The following is a 22,129-nucleotide window of genomic DNA, read 5'->3' as shown; positions in this document are numbered from 1 at the left end:
GAAGATCAAAGAGTGAGTGACTGGAGCCAATTGACAATCAATAATAACTAAAAAGAAAAGTCTCTAAGCAGATAAGCCAGGGCAAAGGGAATATAAAGTGTTTACTAAAAAGCATGATGTAAATGCAACTTTTCACCAATACATGGAATATGCGTGATGTTCTACATTGTGGGATTTTTAGAGGATAGGTTTCTGAGGACCAGGGTGATGAGGATGTGTAAGGGGTAATCCCAGAGAAGCAGGGTGGTTAGAACTATGCAGAGCTATTCAGGAGTTGGAAGGGATGGGGTGGTCCTGTCACCTAGCTCAGATCTTGCATCTGACCCATGAAAAGATGAGGCAGGAGGGGTGAAGGCACTTTCCTACTGCGGCCCAGAGCCTGGGGTGGGGAGTGGAGAACAGGCTCCTGCTCCTTACACAACCCTAAGGGGAGGACAACCAGAGGCAAATGTTCCATTTTACTTTTTAATATTTATTTATTTATTATTATTTTATTTTTCTTAGAGATGGAGTCTTGCTCTGTCACTCAGGCTGGGGGGCAATGACATGATCATGAACTCCTGAGCTCAAGCAATCCTCCTGCCTCAGCCTCCAGAGTAGCTGGGACTACAGGGGCATGCCACATGCCTGGTTACGCATGTTCTGTTTTAAATATGGGGAAATGGAGGCAGGAACCAGTCCGAGGTCGTGCAGCTGAAAGTGTCCAGGTAGGCTGAGTTCACATGATGGTTGTCAGTGGAACTTTAATCGGCTCAACTCAATCAAGTTAGGCCTCAGGCTTCTTGCAGAAATGAGCTATTCCCTTTGGAATCTGCGTTTCCATTTTCTCTCTCTGTCTCACTCATAGTAATAATTAATAATAAGATTGGTCGCGGTGGCTTACCCCTGTAATCCCAGCACTTTGGAAGGCCAAGGCAGGCAGATCACTTGAGGTCGAAAGTTCGAGACCAGCGTGGCCAACATGGTGAAACTCTGTCTCTACTAAGAATACAACAATTAGCCAGGCGTGGTAGTGCAAGCCTGTAATCCCAGCTACTAGGGAGGCTGAGGCAGGAGAATAGCTTGAACCCAGGGGGTGGAGTTTGCAATGAGCCAAGATCGTGCCACTGCGCTCCAGTCTGGGCGACAGAGTGAGACGCTGTCTCAAAAAAATTTAATAATAATAAAACACTGTCTTATATTCTACCAGAGACATGCATTGGTAAGCACTAGGAGAATTAGAATGAGGAAGAGAAGCAGAGAAAAGCTGAACCCTGAAGAGTGCTTGGGGCCTCATTAATGGCAGAGTTCTAGGATGACCGTTCAGAATCTAGTTTTATGAAGCTTATAATTGTGTGGGGGTTTCTAGTCTTAGATTTCTAGGATAATCCATCCCTCTTATGACCACTGTATACTGGGGTCACTGCCTCCATTTCTACACCACTGCCATTACTTGGACTGGCCTGTATGAGTCTATTTCCTGGAACCAAAAGAGCATAATTTACACACAGATAGCCACGCCTCTGGGGTGTTTGTCATTAGAAGGACCCTTACACTTCTTTGACTAGGCCCAAGCTTCTCTATAGTGGAGGCCAAGGCATGCTGTAATCCCTCCAAGGTAAGAAACAAGATGTCATTTACCCAAAATACTGTACCCAATTGGAAAGGCAATGCTCCTCCCACCCCCAGAGCAGAGAGAGGAGGCTTCCAAATGGCGCACAGAAGTCCAGCCCTACTGTGGACATGCTCCCCATTACATGAAATACAGCATCCAGGGCCTGTCTCCAAAGAAGAGAAAGCTTCAGCATTCACTAAGAAAGTGGCCTTCTCTCATTCTCTATGACTCATGGGAGAAAAAAAGAAAAAATAATAACATAAAACAGTGGCCTTCTAGAAAGACAGATGCCCAGGCAGGAGGACTTTGGAGTCTAGGAAAGGGGCCTAGTGGGGTTTACAGCTCCTGAGTACTACATTGCTCCCAAACCTTTGGGGTCTAGCCCCTTATTAAATGAGGCTGACTCATTTAACCCCAGATGACAGCTGCTCAACATATCTAAGAGGTGAGTTTCCTGGGTCTTTCTTTCCCTTTAGGACCCCAAGAAGGCAGGTTGGGTATGTAAATACATATGGAGTTGGGATCACAGAATATTGTAACTGGAGAGAGCTTAGTGATGATAATTTCTTCCATAGGCAAGGAAACCAGGCCTGAAAGGAAAGGTGACATGCTTAAGGTCACACCAAGAATTCTTATCAAACATCACCTGACTCCCAGTGAGGTTTGTAATGTAGTTCCAGCCCTTAAAGCGTTTGTAGTCAAAATCACAAAACAAACCATGGACATATATGGAAGGAAAATTACAAGGAAACACCAAAATACATAAAACTATGGCCAATAAATGATGTTCCTCAATGAGAACATATGGGCACAGGGAGGCGAACATCAAACACCAGGGCCTGTCGGGGAGTTGGGGTCTAGGGGAGGGATAGCATTAGGAGAAATACCTAATGTAGATGATGGGTTGCTGGGTGCAGCAAACCACCATGGCACAAGTATACCCATATAACAAACCTGCACATTCTGCATATGTATCCCAGAACTCAAAGTATAATTTTAAAAAATGATGTTCCTATGGATTCAGCATGTCTTGAGAAGGGGTATGTTCAGAATGGCAAATTGTTCTTTCAGGGCAGTACAAGGTGGACAGCCTTGTTGAGCTGTTGGCCCATGGAGAGGCACGCTCAGGGTTTTCACATGTCTCCCACTTGTTCTGTGGAACTTCAGTGCCTCCTTCCATCTGGACAGAGCTGTCCTCTGATGTCACCAGTAGGAGTCACCTCTTCAGGTGTATTAGTTTGCCAAGGCTGTTGAAACAAAGCACTGCAAACTGAAATGGCTTAAACAACAGAACGTTATTCCCTCATGGTTCTGAAGGTTGGAAGTCCGAGATCAAGGTGTTGGCACTGTTGGTTTCTTTTGAGGGCTGTAAGGAAGAATCTGTTCCAGACTTCTCTCCTAGCTTCTGGTCATTTCCTGGCAATCTGGCACTCTTGGCTGGTAGAAGTATCACCTCAATCTTTTCATCTTCACATGGTGTTTCTCTGTTTGTGTCTTGGTATCCAAAGTTCTTCCCTTTTTATGAGGTCTTCACTTGAGTTAGATTAAGGCCCACTCTAATGACCTCAACTTAACTAATTACATGTGCAATGACCCTATTTCCAAATAAGGTCACATTCTAAGGTACTAGAAGTTAGGACTTCAACATATGAATTTTGTGGGGACATGATACAACTCAACAGAGGCTGTTTATGGGAAGAAAGATGAGGAAAAAGGCTCTCAGAAAAGGTACCACCCCAGCTTCTTGTTTGTACTTTCTTCTAGCTGTCAAAGACTCAGGGAATTGAGATTTGGAGAGCCTTCTCATTGCCAGTAGGCTTTACACTCATGGTCTCAATTACTCTCATGACAACTCACTGAAGTGGGTTTCTCTTACCTCTTACAGATGAGGTGAATGGGGAACAAGAAGGTCATGGCACTTGGCTAAGATCAGGCAATACGTCTCTTCTTTCTTTAGTTTTGTCTTTTATGTCACTGGTGGGTCTCTGTCCAAAAGAGCACGACAGAACAAAATAATTGTGCTCTGTGAACAACCACACTTTGATCATGCAGATGGGAGAAAACTCTAGATCCAGGTAGGTCTTTATGAAATAGGAATCACCAAGAACTTACATACCAGACCATCACGGGCTTGATAAAAAGCCCTTAACAAGAACTGAAGACTATTATCATTAATCATGTCTTGAATAATCATGGAATATTTGAGCTTACCCCACTAATGGTCTCATCCAGCAGTTCTGGACCATAGGGAGCTTTCAGACATTCTGCTGCCTGCTCTCCAGGTGATTCTGACTTAGAACCAGGAGTGAGAATTCTGATCAAATCCAACTCTGTCATAAAGGAAAGGAAGCCAAGTGACATTAAGCAAAGAAATTCTATGAGGACTAGGGCACAGCTCCCCCAAAGCCTACGCCAATATTAGTTCCTCAGTAATCATACTACCATGATTTCCTATTTCCAGAAACCTTAGTGCTGCCACTAAATGGTTACCTTCTTCATATACATTCATATGTCTGATTACTTCTTTGGCACAACCCCGGAGAGGGGAACCTTGCATCAATGAACAGGAATTGTAAACAGGAAGAACTCAGCCTGATAGAATAAAGGATTTCCTGCTGTCTAAAGGTGGAACGGGCTTTGGATGAGCATCCGAACTCATCACTGAAGGCGATTTAAGTTCAAGATGCGTGGTGAGTTGGCAGCAATCTTGGCTTGCAGGGAGGGTTGGATTAAATGACTCTAAGGCTCCTTTCAAACTTGAGACTATACAAGATCCTATCCCATTTAGAAACTGATTTTGATCATGGCGAGGGATTCAGAGTATGTGTTTCCTCCTAGGAGTCTCAGGACGGAAGGGCCATGGAAGTCTGGGGGCCATTTGCGGAGGAGTGGATGGCTCCTGTAACCTGAATTAACCTGCACTCCAGGGACCAAGTTGTGTCTTTCTTTGTTTTTTTTTTTTTGTTTTTTGTGTTCTTTTGTTTTTTTGTTTGGTTTGTGTGTTCTTTTTTCCCCTAACGTACAGAGGCTTACAGTTTCACACATATCATTTTCTGATAGTGAGGCTATAACCTCATATCCCGTCATTTCTACCCGGTGCAGCCTATTCTTCAGTCACATGGAGAAGCTCACCATTTCCCAAACCTGTGAGGCTTCAGCGTCTTTGCAAACACCAAGACCCCTGCCTAGCAAGTCTCTTTTCTCCATTTACCCTCCCTTCAGTCCCTCTCTTCTTCCAGACTGTGAATTTCTTCAGCCTGAGCAACTGTGAGCATCTGTACAAGTTTGTCGAGTGACGGAGTAAAGGAGTGAGGGCGTGATTACGGGTTCCTGTTGGTCCCTGCTTTCTCTGAGGCTGTTCTACTGGTGCAGTCTAGCAAACAGCCACAAGGTGGCAGGGTAGACCAAGCGGTGAAGGCTGCAGGTGCCATTTTTTCTGGCTCCAGGGAAGAAGGAAGGTCTAAATGGGACCAGTGCTATTTTTTGAGTTGGTTTTCTATGCCTTTGTACCTATTCTCTTTCTAAATCCTTTTCGTCATCTCAGCAGAGCCGTTCAACAGAATTGACTGGGGGGCTCTGGCCCCCAAATCTTTCTTTCGGAGATCTACTTGAATGTGTGTAAAGTTCCACTCTGAATCATTCCTTTGGGGATCGGGAATTTCCAGTTCTTCTTGCAAATGTAAGGGGTTATATCTCAATTCTTGGGCAAAAGAGGTCAATTCCTAGTAGAACTGTAGAGAGAGGTAGGGGTTTACGATATGACACTAATCTAGTGTCTAGTACAACAAAACTTTACAAATCACAAAAGCCTTTCATCTCCAAGGGTTCACTTAATCCTCACCACAATCTCGCCAGTTAAGGAAGCAAGATATCCCATTTGGCAGATGACAAAACTGAGGTTCGGAAAGGAGGGCCTAAGAACGTCTGGCTAGTGGGTGAGGGCTGGGAACAGACCATTTGCCTTCTGACTTGCTGTCAGACACTCAGCTAGCACAGGCAGTAACTTTGTGTGTCAGTGGGTGAATTAACAAAAAGGTACACCTATCTTTGTGAGGCAGGAGAACAGGGTCTGGAGACAGAGAACCTAAGAGCAATTTGCACTGGTTTCCTAGAACTGAATAAAAAGGAAAATCCTGGGCCGGGCGCGGTGGCTCAAGCCTGTAATCTCAGCACTTTGGGAAGCTGAGGCAGGCGGATCACGAGGTCAGGAGATAGAGACCATCCTGGCTAACACGGTGAAACCCCGTCTCTACTAAAAAAAAATACAAAAAACTAGCCGGGCGAGGTGGCGGGTGCCTGTAGTCCCAGCTACTCAGGAGGCTGAGGCAGGAGAATGGCAGGAACCCGGGAGGCGGAGCTTGCAGGGAGCTGAGATCTGGCCACTGCACTCCAGCCTGGGCGACAGAATGAGACTCCGTCTCAAAAAAAAAAAAAAGAAAAGAAAAGAAAAGGGAAACCCCCCACCTCTTCACACCCAAGTAACAAAAGGATCAGAGGCTACTCCCTTCGCAAACTGCTCCCCGCACCCCTCCTGCTTTTCTGCCTTGCAGATTAAAAATGAAAGTACGTCTGATTGGTCCCCTCCTGCAACCATTCAGACTGATTGTAGGCCTAGTCTTCACTTGCATAGGAGTGTAACTTTGTAACTTCACTTCAGCCTCCGATTGGTCACCTTCCATGACCAATCAGATTGATTGTGAGCCACAACTTCATTTACATAGGGTGTGAACCAAGGAACCAATGGGAAGCTTCTAGAGGAGTATTTAAAGCCCAGAAAATTCTGTAACCAGCGTTCCTGAGGTGCTTGCTCAAGCCTGTTGCCGGTCTGTGGAGTATACTTTTGTTTCAATAAATTTATGCTGTCTTTGCTTTATTCTTTCATAGCTTTGTATGTTTTGTCCAATTCTTTGTTCAAAATGCCAAGAACCTGGACACCCTCCTCTGGTAACGTTTGTGTACCCCTGAGCACAGCTTTTTCAACTCACAACAGTGTAAGAAGAAAATTTAGGCTTTTAGGGTTGGTATTCTCTTAGGGTCAAAATTGTAAATTCTGGGCGTGGACAGAGAGGAAGCCACCAGGACATGCCATGGCGCTCCCCACGTGCATCACAATGTAGGCCGGTGTCCCTGGATGGCTGGTGCCTAGGCTGTGGGCTGGGTGCGTCTCAATCCCCTCCCTGTTCCCCTTCAGTGCTGAGGGCCTGAGGAGCTGCCCCTTAAGCATTGTTCTCCTGATGACACTCAATGACTCTAGGTAGTTGTGGGTGGGAGACAGCATCGAATCTCTGCTGTCCTAGCCCTGCCACAGTGAGACCCAGAGCAAACAGCTTTCACCTTGACTGAAGACCAGGCTCTGCTTTTGACCAGCTACCGTCCCTGCGCCTCAGCAGATTCGAAGACTATATGGGATAATCTTCAAGAGCCCTTTTGGAAACAGTGACAAAGACTTTTCTGGTCAAAGAAACTGAGTGATGGAGGTAGGAGACTGCTCTCACTAGGGTGTTCTGGGAATATAAACCATTCGTTGAGGCCACAGAGTTCTAACTGCTGGGGGTCAGCCCATTCTCATCTATTGTTCCCAAGTTTTCCTGCATCCAAGAGACCAATACGCATGGATTCGGGACTTAGGGTTTTCTTATTCATACCTCCCGATATTTTCAGAATTCAAAAGGAGCGAACAAAATGACACTAGTTATCAGAAATTCTAATTCATTTTTCAGCTCACAAAGGGCTCAAAGTTCCTCTACATGTAACAATACGGAACTTTGCTGAGATACACTTTGTCTTTTTAAAAATAGTATCTATTGTTCTGAATTTAATTTCAAAATTAATATGTGTTAAATATACATAAAAACTTGAAAACCAGCTATGACAAAACGTCGTAACATTTATTAGACATTCACCACATGCCAGGAGCATTTAGAAGTTTTTAAAATTTTTAAATAACTATGGATTCACAAAAAGTTACAAAAAATAGTGCAGAGAGGTCCTGTGTACCCTTCTCCAAGTTTCTCTCAATGGTAAGGTCTTACCTAACGATAGCACAATATCCAAACCAGGAAGTTGACACAGTGGGTATAATCCACAGACCTTATTCAGACTTCACTCGTTTTACGTGCACTCGTGTGTATGTGTATGCACATACGTGTGCATGTGTGTTTCTATGCAATTTTGTTGGATTTGCAGATTCACATAGGCACCACCTCAATCAAGATATACAACAGTACTATCACACCGAAGACAATTTGTACTACCTTTTTATCGTCATCCTGTTTCCCTCCCTTCATCTCTAACCTCTGGCAACCTCTGATCTGTTCTCTACCTCTACAACCTTGTTTTTTGAGAATGTTCTATAAATGGAATGTATAATGTAAGTAGAAAAAGAATACTAAATAACGTTTATCGAGCACTCACTATGTGCCAAGAACTGTTTTTGGTTCTGTGCAAGTAGGAGCTTATTTGTTCCTCTCCGGAACCCACTGCAATAGTCTGTGTTATTTTTCTTACTTTACAGATGTGGAGACTGAGATCATCACCCAGTTTTGTGCAGCCAGTCACTGGCAGAGCTGAGAGGAAAATCTAGATCTGGCTCTAGAGTCTGAGGTTGTAATTAACATATTATCTCTCTGAATTGATTCAGCATAAACGTTTAAAAATTAACTACAGAAAATCATAATTAAGAAAGATCAACAGTTGCCTTAGAAAACTTCAATGTATTGGTGCCATACAGACCACATTCTCTAAGAACAGTGCCGTTAAGTTAGAAATCAACAATAAAAAGGGAACTGGAAAAATTCCACTTGTTTATACATTTTTTAAAATATTCCCTCAAAACAACTCATGGGTCAAACAAGGAAAGCTGAGAGTTTCCTTCTAACAGAAGAGCAGTGGGTTCCCTAAAGGCATGGTGCACGGTGCAGGTGTCGATTGCTTCAAGGCTGAAAAAAAAATAAAGGTAATACTATCTCTGCCCCAGACTGAATCCATGAGGGCAGGGACCATGTTTCAGTCATGCCAGTAGCCTCAGAGCCTCACCTGACAAGGTGTTAATAGATACTTACCGAATGCACTTAAAAATAGACTCCCTTGGATGCTGCCTATATTCCTTGGATCCTAAAGTGCAGGCCAAGCTGGAAGACTCTTTGAGCCATTGGAAACAAAAGCACACCAAAACCAGGATAGAGATGCACAGAAACAGCAAAAGGGGTGGCTACACATATTAGGAGCAGTGACCGCACTTTGCTTCACATGGTGCCTTTAGACATCCAAAATCACAGCAGAGAATGGGGTTTTAGAGGTCAGCACCTTTGAAATTCCTAATTCGGCAGCTAGAAAATTGATGCTCAGGGTACTCAACTGATTTATCTAGGGTTATTACAAGTTTGAGATAAGAACCTGGGTCTCCTGACTCCCCATAGAGAGCTTTGTGCCAACAGAGTGGACCCTTGACATTGCCAGAGAATTTTTGCCTACGCTTTCAGGAATCCTCCAGTCGAAAACCCGGAAATGTTTGCAAAGGTTTTTGGGCTTTTACTGAAATCCCATTTAGAGAGAATGATGGTGTATTAGTCAGCGTTGTCCAGATAAACAGAATTGATAGGATCTATATGTGGGGTGTGTATCTGTGTGTGTGTGTGTGTGTATGCGTATTTGGTTCTCCATATATTTAGGTAATATATACACATATGTATATGTATATTGTATACACGCATGTGTATATATATATATATATATATAAACCTAAATATATGGAGAACCATACATATGTGGTTCCCAGGTTCTTCAGAGAAACAGAACCAATAAGATAGATATTTATGTGTGTGTGCTTGTATAGGATATACACATACACACACATATAATATATGTATTAAACATATGTGTGTGTGTGGATATTTAGGAAGACATTTATTATGAGGAACTGGCTCATGTGATTATGGAGGCTGAAAATCCCACAGTCTTGCCAGCTGCAAGCTGAAGACCCAGGAAAGCCACTGGCATAGCTTGAAGGCCTGACAGCCAGAGAGCTAATCTTGTAGATTCTAGCCTGAGTCTCAAGGCCTGAGAACCAGGAGTTGAGGGTGGGAGGAGATCAATGTCTCAGCTCAAAAGTCAGGCAGAGAGTGAATTCAACCTTCCTGCATTGCCTTTTCGTTCTGTTGAGGCCCTTAATGGATTGGATGATGCCCATCCACGCGGGGAGGGCCGTCTGCTTTCCTCAATTCACCAATTCAAATGGCTGATCTCTTCCAAAAACACCCTCACAGACACATCCAGAAATCGTGTCCGAGCAGATATTTGAGCACCCCTTGGCCACGTGAAGTTGACATGAAATTATTCATCACACACATGTTGCCAGTGCATGTCCTCACATCATGGTAACATTTTTTCAACTTTTAATGATGGTTCCTCCCTCTTTAGATAAACATTTTCACACAGAGATAGTATGTATGTATGTATGTATTTTGAGACAGAGTCTCATACTGTCACCCAGGCTGGAGTGCAATGGTGTGATCTCGGCTCACTGCAACCTCTGCCTCCCGGGTTCACACAATTCTTCTGCCTCAGCCTCCTGAGTAACTGGGGTTACAAGTGCGCACCACCATGCCTGGCCAATTTTTTGTATTTTTAGTAGAGATGGGATTTCACTATATTGGCCAGACTGGTCTTGAACTCCTGACTTCGTAATCTGCCCACCTCGGCCTCCCAAAGTGCTGGCATTACAGGCATGCCCACCAGAGACAGTATTTTAATAAATTCCCAAGGTACTGCCTGTGCAGTGGAACATGCAAGCCACGGTGAGGTGCTGATGCCGGTTTCCGATAGTGCTCAGCTAACAGAGGCTCACAAACAAGCTTCGAATCTGTGTCTTACAAGCCATTGTGCACCAAACTTGGAAGATGTCAATGCCATGTAACCTTTTTAAACATTAGAGATCCTATAAAGCATTGCAATGTTTTAAAAATCAAATGCATTTTTTAATCAAATAAATTCTAAATGTTTAACAATAGTAACTTGGAAAAAGTAATTTAACAATAGTAACTTGGAAAAAAATAGTAACTTGGAAAAAACGAAGGGCAGGGAGAGGTGGGGTGAAGAGGATATGGAACTTTCATTTAATAGTTAATATATTTTTGTATCATTTGACATTTTACAGTGAGTTTATTACTTTAAAAACTGTGCCTAGATTCTACTCCTGGGAAGACAGGAAACAAATTTTAAAAAACTGGGCCTAGGGAATAGCTTAGTGGATAAATATGCATAGTCAGTAAGCCAGATTGTATGAGTCTAAATCCCGGAACTGTCACTTATTAACTATATGACCACTAGTAAATCACTCAACCTGTCTGAGTCTCAGTTTCCTCTTATCTAAATGGGGAAAATAATTACAGTATCCACCTCATAGGGTTATTGCATGTGCTTAAATGAATTAATATACGTAAAGTACTTAGAAAAACTCATAGTGCATAGTGAGGATTTTATCACTAGGACCTTTTATTATAATTAAGGTATATTAAATTAAGGTCCACTCCTGCAACTAGTATTTAAGATGAGGAACTAGTCTGCTGTTTCTTTGCCCAGCTTCTGATGCCTCAAGAATCAGCTTGAAACTTTTGCTATTTCTTGCATCATACAAATTCTCTGGATAGAATGAGTTTGGTGTTGCCCATGACCAGCTTCCATCAATGGGTCCCCTTGGACATTGAAACCATTTTGGACTGAATCTTAAGAGTTTCTTCACCCACTCAGACTTCACTTAATTGCCTTTCAGGGCATGACACAGATTAAGTAACTGTTATGGCACCGGCACCAACAGTTGCTACTTTATCATCACAGAGTTTACCCTTCACTGTAAATTATTTTCAAACTCCTTCTTTCCCCCTGCCTACCAGCATAAATCCACATTAAGATTTTTCTGTCTTCCTATAGCATGAAAAATCTAGGTAGGAGACTTAAGGCAAATTTGGTAGATATAGCCCCTGGGTGTCTCTGTTCATTTGTCACATGCTGATGTACTACTGGAGACTTATAAGCATCAGTGTATCTATTTCTTGTTCACATGTACCTTCATTGGGGAAAATAGTCCATAGAAGCTTTATTGACAATAAAAATTCATTAAAAATTGTATATTCCAATTCTATTAATTACTTTTCAATATAAAACATTGTAAACTATTTCTCCATCTTCTCATGACACTTAATCCAGTGGGTTTCAGTTGGGAGTGTACAAAAGCGTATTCAATGGAGTGTTCTCGCTAGAGAGCACTTTTGGATAACGGAGTGAAGGTCCTTTTCACACCTCCTACAGAGGGATCTAGATTTGCAAAGAGCTAAGCGGATTAGAATTCACGGCAAGTGTGTCATGGAAACAGCATTTTTAGACACCAGCCAATTTATGGGGAAAAGGGAGCGAGAGCAATGTGCTTAAATAGCACGTTGTTGATATGCAAATACAATCATGTAGTTCAGGCCTAAAACGATTTAGTAATTTCACATCCCCTGTAAGGCAAAATCTTACTTTTCCCAGGACGTTAAAAACTTCTTCATAATCCAGGTCCCACACATCTCTCAGGCCTCAACTTCCATCACTCTTCTGTGTGACCCAGATGTCCTAAATGATACAGAGTTTCAAGAATGATTCTATATCACTTCATTTTCTAAGTCTTTGCCCAAGCGTTCACCTCCTTAGGGAGAAGCATCCCTTCAAAAAATTTTATTTAGCTGCCAATTGCTCATCCTGTAAGGGTTTGTTCACATAACACTTCTTCTGTGGAAGCTTTATTGACTTCCCTACCCGCTATGATAATGCGTGTTTCCCAAACACCATCACAACGGTACCTCCCGACTTGCATCTTCTTCTTACAACATAGCTTTGACCTTCCTCCTCTCCAAATGTGGGGTCTATGTTCCTTTACCTTGAATCTGGGCAATGGTGAAAGTGTTGCTTTGTGACTTTTGAGGGTAGCTCATGAAAGGAGGCACAGCTTCTGCCTGATTCTCTGGGGACACCAGCCCTTGGTACTCAGCCAGCATCCTGTGAGGAAGCCCAAGCTCCACAGAAAGGCCATGTGTAGATGTTTTGGCCTATAGCCCTAGCTGTGGTCCCATCTCACAGGCAGCATCAACCTCCAGACATAGGAATGAATGAGCCTTCATATAATTTTTCCAAGAAGACCTAGTTTGCTGCTGTTGTTTTAACTGGAGAAAGGTATTAGGAACCCAGATGTGCATGGTAGATGTGTTCATTGTTACTGGGGCGGGTCATGTTTAAAGAAATACTCATTCTGGCCAGGCTCAGTGGCTCACGCCTGTAATCCCAGCACTTGGGGAGGCCAACGTGGGTGGATCACAATGTCAGGAGTTCGAGACCAGCCTGGCCAACATGGCGAAACCCCATCTTTACTAAAAATACAAAAATTAGCCAGGTGTGGTGGTGCGCATCTGTGATCCCAGCTACTCAGGAGGCTGAGGCAGGAGAATCACTTGAACTCAGGAGGCGGAGGTTGCAGTGAGCTGAGATCATGCCATTGCACTCCAGCTTGCGTGACATAGTGAGACTCTGCCCCAAGAACAAAGAAAAAAAGAAAAGAAATGTTCAGTCTGTGTGAGATGAAGTGAGGCATGCATTGGTACTTCATGTGCTCCCACTCTATATCCAAATTTAACTATAATTGTTAGATGTTCTGGTTTGTAGTTGCGGCCATTTTCTTGTTTCACTAACAATGGATCTTTCTCTTTTAAAATTATTTTTATTCTTGTCAGTGGATTTTCTTGTAGCATTCTCTCTTCCCAAGCTTTTCTTACATTCACCCTTGGGACTTTGCAAGAAATGTAGCTTTTAACTATAGCATCTATAAGCATATATCAAGAAAGCTCAAATTTCCTGAGAAATCTAAAGATCTGCATCTCATATGCTTTGTTTTACATCTCACGTAAAGCGTCTTCGTTTAACATCTTTGTTTTACATCTCGTGTAAGATCTGCAACTCATATGGTTTGTTTTACTATTAAACCTGCCTGCCTTATCCTTGGGAGTGAGAAAGCATTTTTATAGTGTGTAGATCTGCTCTTTCCAATTGCTTGACAACTGGGGAAATAAATTGAAGTGTTTCTAGAATATTTAACTTAACTCTAAGCAAAGCCTGATCATTTTGGGCCTGTGACTCCTATCAACTGCGTATCTTCTGATTCCAATGTCAGAGCTAAGTGGTCTGTTTAAATCTTTACTAGGGGCTTTTAACTGCCTGTTTATGTAATATCTATGTAATGTTTGTACAATTTTATGCACTTGAACACTTTCATCTTAATTTTTGGATAAGAAAAAAAGGAAAGTCAGTATCCAGCCTTAAGGGTAAATACAATACTAATGAGTGTATTAGTCATTTCCCTCCTCACTCCCATATAAATTGAAGTACACAGTCAATTCTGCGTGTGGAAAGTCTCCAAGGAAGTTAACTGAGCTCAGTGTTGGGGCCAAACAGCCTTTCTGACTGCTCATCGAGAAATCCCCATCACTATTTGGAAGGTGACCTGGTTCCTAAAGATAGACACTCAAGGTAAAATTGGTTCTATTGATAGTGAAAGACTTCCCTCAGGAATGGAAGCAGCTTTAATGGGTCCTTTCCTTGTGTGAATTGGTGTCTCCTGGAAAGCCCTGGAACTACACACGTTCTCCTGGGTAAACGTGGGTTTAAAAGGAAAGATATGTATTTTTTAAAATCTGCCCAGGATATTGACCCCAGCACTGTTATTTTTAGAATGGATGCTTTAAAAGCTGGCATAATCTATCCCATGCTCCCTTTTCACCCTGCCCTGATGGCTGGGAGTGTCCCAGAGAGGAGTCATGGCTATTTTTGTGTGTGTTGAGCCTCAGCTCAACAGAAACTAACAGATTCTCTGAGTATAGCTAAGGAACTCTGAAGAAGGCCCTCAGCCTCTTGGACAGAAGCAGCATAGGCTGTACCCGCTGAAAGTGTCCCCAGACCCTCTATATTCTTCCTTCCTAATTCAACCCCCATCTCTTTTTTTTTTCCCCCTTTGCATGGAGTACACCCTATTTCCATCTGTTTTTTTATTTATTTACATCCCATAAATAGTGTGATAATTCTTCAGCAAATCTCTACGTAGGATAATAAGGCCCTGAAAAAAGGATAAGTAGATATGGCCACTCTTAATACAGACTCCAGAGCCTTTGGGGTACTGAGAAGCACAGCGCATAGAATTTGGACCCTTGGACATCAGAAGACACAGAACGTCACCTGCCTGCAGTTGCTCCGGTTGCTGCCAATTAATAAAAGGGCAGCGTGAAGTCCTCCTGGGATGTTGTTTCTACACTATGCACCACTATTAGAGAGCCACGGACTGCTCTGTGTGGCCTCCCTGAGATTCAGAGGTCAGCTCCCACCCAAAGAGTGCGAGCTTGGACCATGCTCTCGCCAAGTGCTACAACCTGGGAATGGAGAGGCCTTCCTAATATCGCTTGAAAATACTCGGCAAGGGCTCTTGGATTCGCCCTATAGCATTGTCTATGGTTCTTCGAATTGCAGAGAGACAGGAGAAGATAGGACACAGCTTGCATTTGTCCTGGATCTATTTCCTGGGAAAGGCATATTATAAACCACTTGCTCATTTTACTCAATCTTCTTTTTTCGTTTTTCATTTTTGGCCTCCAGTAGACTGTGGGACAACATATCGCATCAGTAACAATGGCTGGCAATAGAAGGGAAACTTCCCAGGACTGGAGCAGGTGGAGCGCAAATTTGTCTCCTCAAGAACATGTATTGAAATCTCTGAAGCAGAGGTATATATCATTTTCAAAACTCCCTAGATGATTTTGATGTACACACCTTTTCAACTCTTCATTACTTTGTCATTTTAGGCTCCACACTGGCATTTCTTACATTACTCTAATAAGTAAAATTTGAATAATAAATATTTTGCAAAGCTCTTCATTAACCTGCACTCCAAATTGAAGGGGAGAAGTCATCCTTTTATCCATCCTCTCCCCCTTGCTGATTTGTTTGCAGAATACAGGTACACAGTATTTTATTTTATAAAGAAATAACAATTTCTTTATTTGAAAAAGTACTACCTAGATAAAAGATGTATAATGAAGTTGCCAGAGTGTGATATGGCCACAGCTGTACACAATATACATTGGTAAGCTCTTAAATCGTGGGATCTGGAATAACATAGTGCCGTTTGCGGAAAACTGAAGTAGTAATTGTGTTCACCGATTGTATGAAAAGTGAAAACGGTGCTGTTATACAGAAAGATGAATTACATTGGTCTCTGCTTAGAGAGCTGCTATGCTGCTATGCTAAATTAAACCTGACACTAAGCCTAAGGGGATTGCATCATTTGAGGAAAAAACAACACACACACACAACAGGTAAACCCTGACAATTCTCATCCTCTTTCTGTTTTTCCTTTATTGCCATTTGTTCTGGGAACAAGGGTATAATATTTCTCAGAAGTTCATTCCTGGCACGAGGGTCTAGACCAGGCCATAAGCTCATCTCAGCTTCATTCAAATCCTGGCCATTTATGGATCCCTCTATCTCACCTGGTCTGGTAACTGGCTTCTGAGAGAATTCCCCGTGAGGTTTGAGCTACCCAGTCCTGAGAGCTTGGGCCAGTAATTTTTCATTTCTAGGCCTCAGTTGTCTTAATTCAATGTCAAGAAATTTTGGTTAAGAAATGAAGAGTTGAAGAAACAAATCAGATTTTTAAAAATAAAAGAGCTCTTCTAGAGCTACCAATGGTTCTAAGACAATTGTGTCCTTTCTGAGGTCTTTAGCACAAAGCCACTAGAGTAACACGTTTTCATTTCAAGAGAGAATCCAGTGACATTGCCCCTGACCTCACCCTTCTGGAAAACCACTTGGCAACTCAACACAAAGAGCTTCTGGTTCTTAGCAACCTATTTCACTTCTTGATGCTGTTTACTGTTGAAACTCCGCATGTCCAAGGATCCAGATTTCCAGATTAAAGAATTATAAGATGATTACAGCTGGAAGTTGGACCAAAGCTAGAGTAAGCAGCCACATGACTGGTCTTTTCCATGCTCAAGGCTACCTCCCTTCAGGTGACCATGTCTTTACCTGGATTACCAAATTTGAAATCAAATTCCCCTCTAGTCTCTAAAGAATTTAAATTGGGCATCACAGAGCTATGGATGCTCTCTTGCTCCAGCTTAGCAGCAATGGAGGCAGCAGGAGCCTGCAGCACAGAACAAACTCACCCCTCCAGTAGCTGCCTTAGCAGCTGGCTTGGGACCAGGAACTGAATATGGACTCTAACAGTTCTATGGTGTTATGAATCTGAAATGTTATTACTGTGTTTTTCATGGCATATGAAAATTACATTCTAGCTCACCAACTGGTCTGAGATTGCCCTCGACAAAGAGATGTTACTTCTCACTCCATTCCCTGTTAGGAGCACAATAGTACTAAAATAAATAAACAGATGAGCTTAGTTTCAGAAGGCCTAGATCTGAATCTTGGATGAGTCACTTAGGGGTTGCATAAACTTCAGTTTCCTGATCTGATCTGCCTTGGCCAGCACACAGGTCAAGCAGTTTGTGCTAGACACACGGTAAGTGATGGCCACAGCACATCAGGGGGTGTGGAAGTAGCAGGCTCTGCCTTTCCCTGTCCCTCATTTCTCTTTGACTTCCTAGGGTGTCATAGTTACTATAGCACACGATGTGGAGAATGCTAGAAGAGCAGTTGGGTGAAGTAGGGCCACCAAATATCCTTGCCTCCTGGAGACCTCTGGAAACCCCGGTGAGTGTGGTCTGAGGTTGGGCCTCCCACCATGCTTGCTCCTCTCAGTCCTACCCAGCGCTGCCCCTCAAGCCTAGCTCAGGGCCCTGAAACTCCCCCTTGGGGCTTCCCTTCTCCCCAGCCCTCCCTCTTGGTGCCCTTCCTGGCTACCATGGTAACAGGTTCCAGGGTAACAAAGGAGGGAGCTGGGTCCTGTTTCCTCCCAGTCCTGCCGATGAGGATTCCCAGATTGTAGACACTGAATTGTCCTGCACCTAATTGTGCTGTTTCTGTGTTCTCACTAGGGCTGAGCTCGAACTGCCACCTCTACCAGCAGGACCATGTGTACCAGCTTGACCACTTGTGAGTGGAAGAAAGTCTTCTATGAGAAGATGGAGGTGGCAAAGCCTGCAGACAGTTGGGAGCTCATCATAGACCCCAACCTCAAGCCCAGTGAGCTGACCCCTGGCTGGAAGCAGTATGTGGAGCAGCATGCCTCAGGCAGGTGAGAGGCTCAGTGGGGAGGGACCTTGAAGACAGCCCATGGGTCACAGCTGTGGGGTACTTTCCAAGGAGAGATAGAGCCCCGTCCCTGGGGCAGGCTCATTCTGGTGTCAGCTCAGATGGGGGAAAAAGAGAAAGAATAGCCGGCTGGGTCACAGAGTTCTTGGTTTTAATCCTAGCAATACCACTGACTCCCTGGGTGACCCTGAGCAAGTTATGGTCTATCTTTTGGTCTTAGTTGTCCACATTAAATGAAGAGCTGTAATATCTTGTACGTCCCTGCAATCTCTGACATTTAAAGAGTGAGTTGGAACTAAAGGAAGGAAGCTATGAGTTCCATTGGGGAAAGCCTTAACCTAGAAGTTGGGGGGATGTGGGGGGTGCAGCTATGCTCTGGTCCTGGATATGTTTAGTGAATTAATCCAAATTGATCTGAATACAGAAATATTTATTGACCACCTGCTATGTGCTATGAACTGGCTCTATACAGCTAAGTAGCCCTGTAAACTTGGCAGGTCTGTTTCCCTTTCTGGCTCTCAGTTTTTATATTTACAAAATGAGGGGGTTGGTCTTAGATAATCGATCCTACCCACTTTAGCTCTATTATCTATGTACCTGTGATAAAAAGATTTAACTTTGAGCAAAACCTTCTTTAGGAACTTAGAGCCCATGGTCCCACGCTTTATAGGAACTGTACATCCAACGCAGTGCAAAGAGCCCTTGAGGCCAAGGGGACAAGGCCATCTAAAGTCCACATGCCTTTCCTCCTTTTAGATCGTGATTTGGGACTGGGACTACAGAAATCCCTGCCCAAACTACCTCAAGTCTTGTGGTAGTTTGGGCAGGGATTTCTGTGGTCCCAGTCCCAAATCATGATCTAAAAGGAGGCCATCTGTAGGGTCTGTGCAGGCCTTTTCCCTGTGTCCTTTGATTCGAGAGAGGCCAATAGGTGACTGCGATTTGGAGATGTAGCCAGAACACGGGCACAAAGGCTGGGCTGTTCACAGGTGTATGTGTTTGAAGCTTCTCATGGTACAGAATGGTGCTGAGGATGGGAACAGAGGAGGCAAGATGTGGGTAGGGTGCTCACATTTGTACTCTTGCCCCAAGACCTGGAATTATTGGAGTAAACCTGGCTTGTGAAAAAAGAACACAGAAAGCCAGAGGTTGGCTGATTCATGTCAGTTCCATCAATTCAAGAAGCATCTGTTGGGTACCTATTATGTGCTGGGCACTGGCTCTGCCTCTAACTAGCTGTGTGTATGTGGATGCCTCTCTTACTATCTGTGTGTCAGTCTCTTCTCAGTGAAATAAAGGGCTGACGAGATGCTTCTTAAGCTCCCCTGCCCCTAGATCTGATATTTTTGAATTTAAGATGTGAGGCCTGGTTTGATGGAGGTGAAGCAACTCTGGGTTGGCTTGATGTAAAAAGGTGTAGAAGGAGACTGAAAACATAAAGCATTTGAACTGCCTGCTGGGAGAGATGGCAGAGGCCTGGAAATTTGAGTGCCTGGGATCCAGAGTTTATGGGCTGAGCTCAGCAAACTTATGTGTCCTCTTGCCTCAGGGATAAGCTCCTCTTACTCCTGGCTGGTGACTTGTGGCTCCCAGCTGGCCTCAGGAAGGGCTGAAGAACTGTTGCCCATGAGCTTATTTGTGCACAGGTTCACTCTGTCTCTAAACAGTCAGATGCCCTGCAGCTCTCGCCCAGCATTGGGGGCAGGGTAACCTCTCCTGGTTCAGTACCAACTAGGTTCCTCTGACCTGCCAACCCTGACTTGGGCCATTCTGGGTACTGTTCTATGCTCATGTGATCAGGCTTTCAAGAGTCAGGAACTGGCTTGGCCTTGTCTCCATCCCACAGCCTGGGTTGAGTGGTGTTTGGCATATGGTAGGTGTTGAGTGGTGTCTGTTGGACTGAATTGAGTTCCTCATCAGAAGTCCTTCAAGGCCATCATACAATGGATACAGAAAGGGCCAGTGATGAGGGCAGGGTCAGCTCAGTGGATGGACCACCTGTGAAGCCTCTGTAACAGAGGCCTGGAGGAGGCTCATCTCAGGGAAGGAAAGAACTGCCCTGGAGGTAAGGAGTGCTGCATCACTGAAGTGTGCAGGCAGTGGTGGGGGAGAATGAGTGGGGCAGGTCTAGATGAGCCCCAGGCTACCACCCACCACACTTACTGAGGCTGGGACTCTAGAAAACCCAGGTTAGGCCAAGTGGCCCGTGTGCGTGTAAGAGAGAGAGACAAAGCGTGTGTGCATGCGTCTGTGTGTGTGAGGAGTGGCAATGGGAATGAGTACCCACTTTTCCAGTCCCCACTGCAGGGCTAGAGTGGGATCTAGAGATGACTTGTCAAGAGACTGGGGAGCGTTCTTTGTGAAGATGTAGTAACTAAACTTGGTAGTTCCTCCCAAAGCCAGTTGATCCTACCCATTCCATCATTCTCAGTGGCATACTGAGGACCTACAGTGTGCCAGGGTCTGTGCTTGGCACAAGTAGAGGCATCTCTTCTCCCCAGAGTAAGCAAGATGCGAGAGTTAGATGGTGTATGTCATCCTTCTTATTAGAGTTGCAGGAGGTCACAGAGGAAGGACGCTTATTGAACGCCAACACACTTCATTTCACACATGAGAAATGAAGCCCAGAGAGGGCGAATGACCCTGCACAGCGCCCAGGTGCAAGACCTGAGTGTATTGGGCTCGGGGGTAGCTGAGACCGCAGGAGGCACGCTCTAGAGCACTGCTGGATGCCAGATGGCTCGGGCACTGGCTCCTGAGGATGCTGCTTGGGTCCCAGGGGTGCTCACCAGGAGGAGGCGATAGCAGGCAGGCCTTGGAGTGCTAATGAATCCACAGGGCAGTAAACACTCTGCCTCCATCTCCAAGCACGGGCACACAGACCTTTTTCCTCACTCAGAGCTCCTCAGGGCGGGTTGTCTCTGGGAGGCCCACCTTCTCCACCCCCCTTCTCCTCCCGGTAGGTTCCATTGCTCCTGGTGCTGGCACACCTGGCAGTCTGCCCACGTGGTCATCCTCTTCCATATGCATCTGGACCATGCCCAGCGGATGGGCTCGGTGCACATGCGCGTCTTCAAGCAGCTGTGCTATGAGTGCGGCACGGCGAGGCAGGACGAGTCCAGCATGCTGGAGGAGAACATCGAGGGCCTGGTGGACAACCTCATCACCAGCCTGCGCGAGCAGTGCTACGGCGAGGACGGCGGCCAGTACCGCATCCATGTGGCCAGCCGCCCGGACAGCGGGCCACACCGTACGGAGTTCTGCGAGGCCTGCCAGGAGGGCATCGTGCACTGGAAGCCCAGCGAGAAGCTGCTGGAGGAGGAGGCGACCGCCCACACCTTCTCTGAAGCCTCCAAGCCGAGGGCCCAGGCGGGATCCGGTTACAACTTCTTGTCTCTTCGCTGGTGCCTCTTCTGGGCCTCTCTCTGCCTGCTCGTTGTCTACCTGCAGTTCTCCTTCCGCAGACCTGCCTTCCTTTAGTGGAGCTGGTTAAGGGTGGGAGAGTACACATGGGCTTGAGAGTGGGGAGGACACAGTCTGGTCTTGATCCTGCTACAGATTCAGCATATGACTGGACAGCCCGGTCACCTCTCTGGGCCTCAGTTTATGCATCTGTGGAATGAGGGGACTGCATTAGAAGATATGTAATGATTCTTTCACTGGATGTGGCAATAAAGGGGGGAAGGGGAAAAGGGTGTAATAAAGATTTTAGAGCTTGCCAAGATTGGTGCTAGTACTAAGTCGACAGGGAGGGACCTGCTTCCTTTCTCTCCTCCACCTCCATCTCTGCCTCTCCTTATGCTTCATTTCCATATATCACCCCCCATTATGACCCCATTAGATTCTGTCTTAACCCTGCCTCGTCCTCAAACTCACGTTCAGCTGCCTCTGCCCATCGTGGCTTGCTTCCTTTTGGAGAGGGCAGGGGCCCCATTCAATGCTTAGGGACAAGGTACCTGGTCCTCTCCTGGAGAGCCTGCTCCCATCGTTCTGAAGCTTAGATTTTTTACTCTGGTTCTAGGGTCTGCTTGGCTGGAATTGTCTAGAATTGTCTAGAGCTGCACTGTCCAATATGTTGGCCGCTAGCCATATGTGGCTATTTCAATTTAAATTAATTAGAATGAAGTAACATTAACAATTCAGTTCCTCAGTCACATCAGCCACATATCAAGTGCACAGTACCCCTATGTGGCCAGTGGCTAACATATTGCAATGTACAGATATAGAACATCATTACAGAAATTTCTGTTG

The 22,129-nt window shown here is 44.7% G+C and overlaps 1 protein-coding gene and 1 long non-coding RNA gene across 2 annotated transcripts in view; one reads left to right on the top strand and one right to left on the bottom strand.

The window, feature by feature from the left end:
- LOC105525824 overlaps positions 1–17,458 on the bottom strand; it is a 29,870-nt gene extending 12,412 nt beyond the window's left edge. The window contains exons 1-2 of the long non-coding RNA XR_001003982.1: positions 17,286–17,458; positions 3,806–3,924 (exon numbers count right to left, since the gene is read on the bottom strand). This is a non-coding gene — a long non-coding RNA (uncharacterized LOC105525824). The remainder of the gene's footprint in view (positions 1–3,805; positions 3,925–17,285) is intronic.
- Positions 17,268–21,597, top strand: RTP2 (receptor (chemosensory) transporter protein 2). The gene is made up of 2 exons (XM_011961601.1): positions 17,268–17,861; positions 20,842–21,597. The coding sequence occupies exons 1-2, from the start codon at positions 17,698–17,700 to the stop codon at positions 21,356–21,358; spliced, it is 681 nt and encodes a 226-aa protein (XP_011816991.1). The 5' UTR covers positions 17,268–17,697; the 3' UTR covers positions 21,359–21,597.
- The last annotated feature ends 532 nt before the right edge of the window (positions 21,598–22,129 follow it).

This window comes from Colobus angolensis, unplaced genomic scaffold (assembly GCF_000951035.1).
Source record: "Colobus angolensis palliatus isolate OR3802 unplaced genomic scaffold, Cang.pa_1.0 Scaffold56, whole genome shotgun sequence".
In the NCBI taxonomy this organism is placed as follows: Eukaryota; Metazoa; Chordata; class Mammalia; order Primates; family Cercopithecidae; genus Colobus; species Colobus angolensis.
This window is presented reverse-complemented; position numbering and strand designations above follow the sequence as displayed.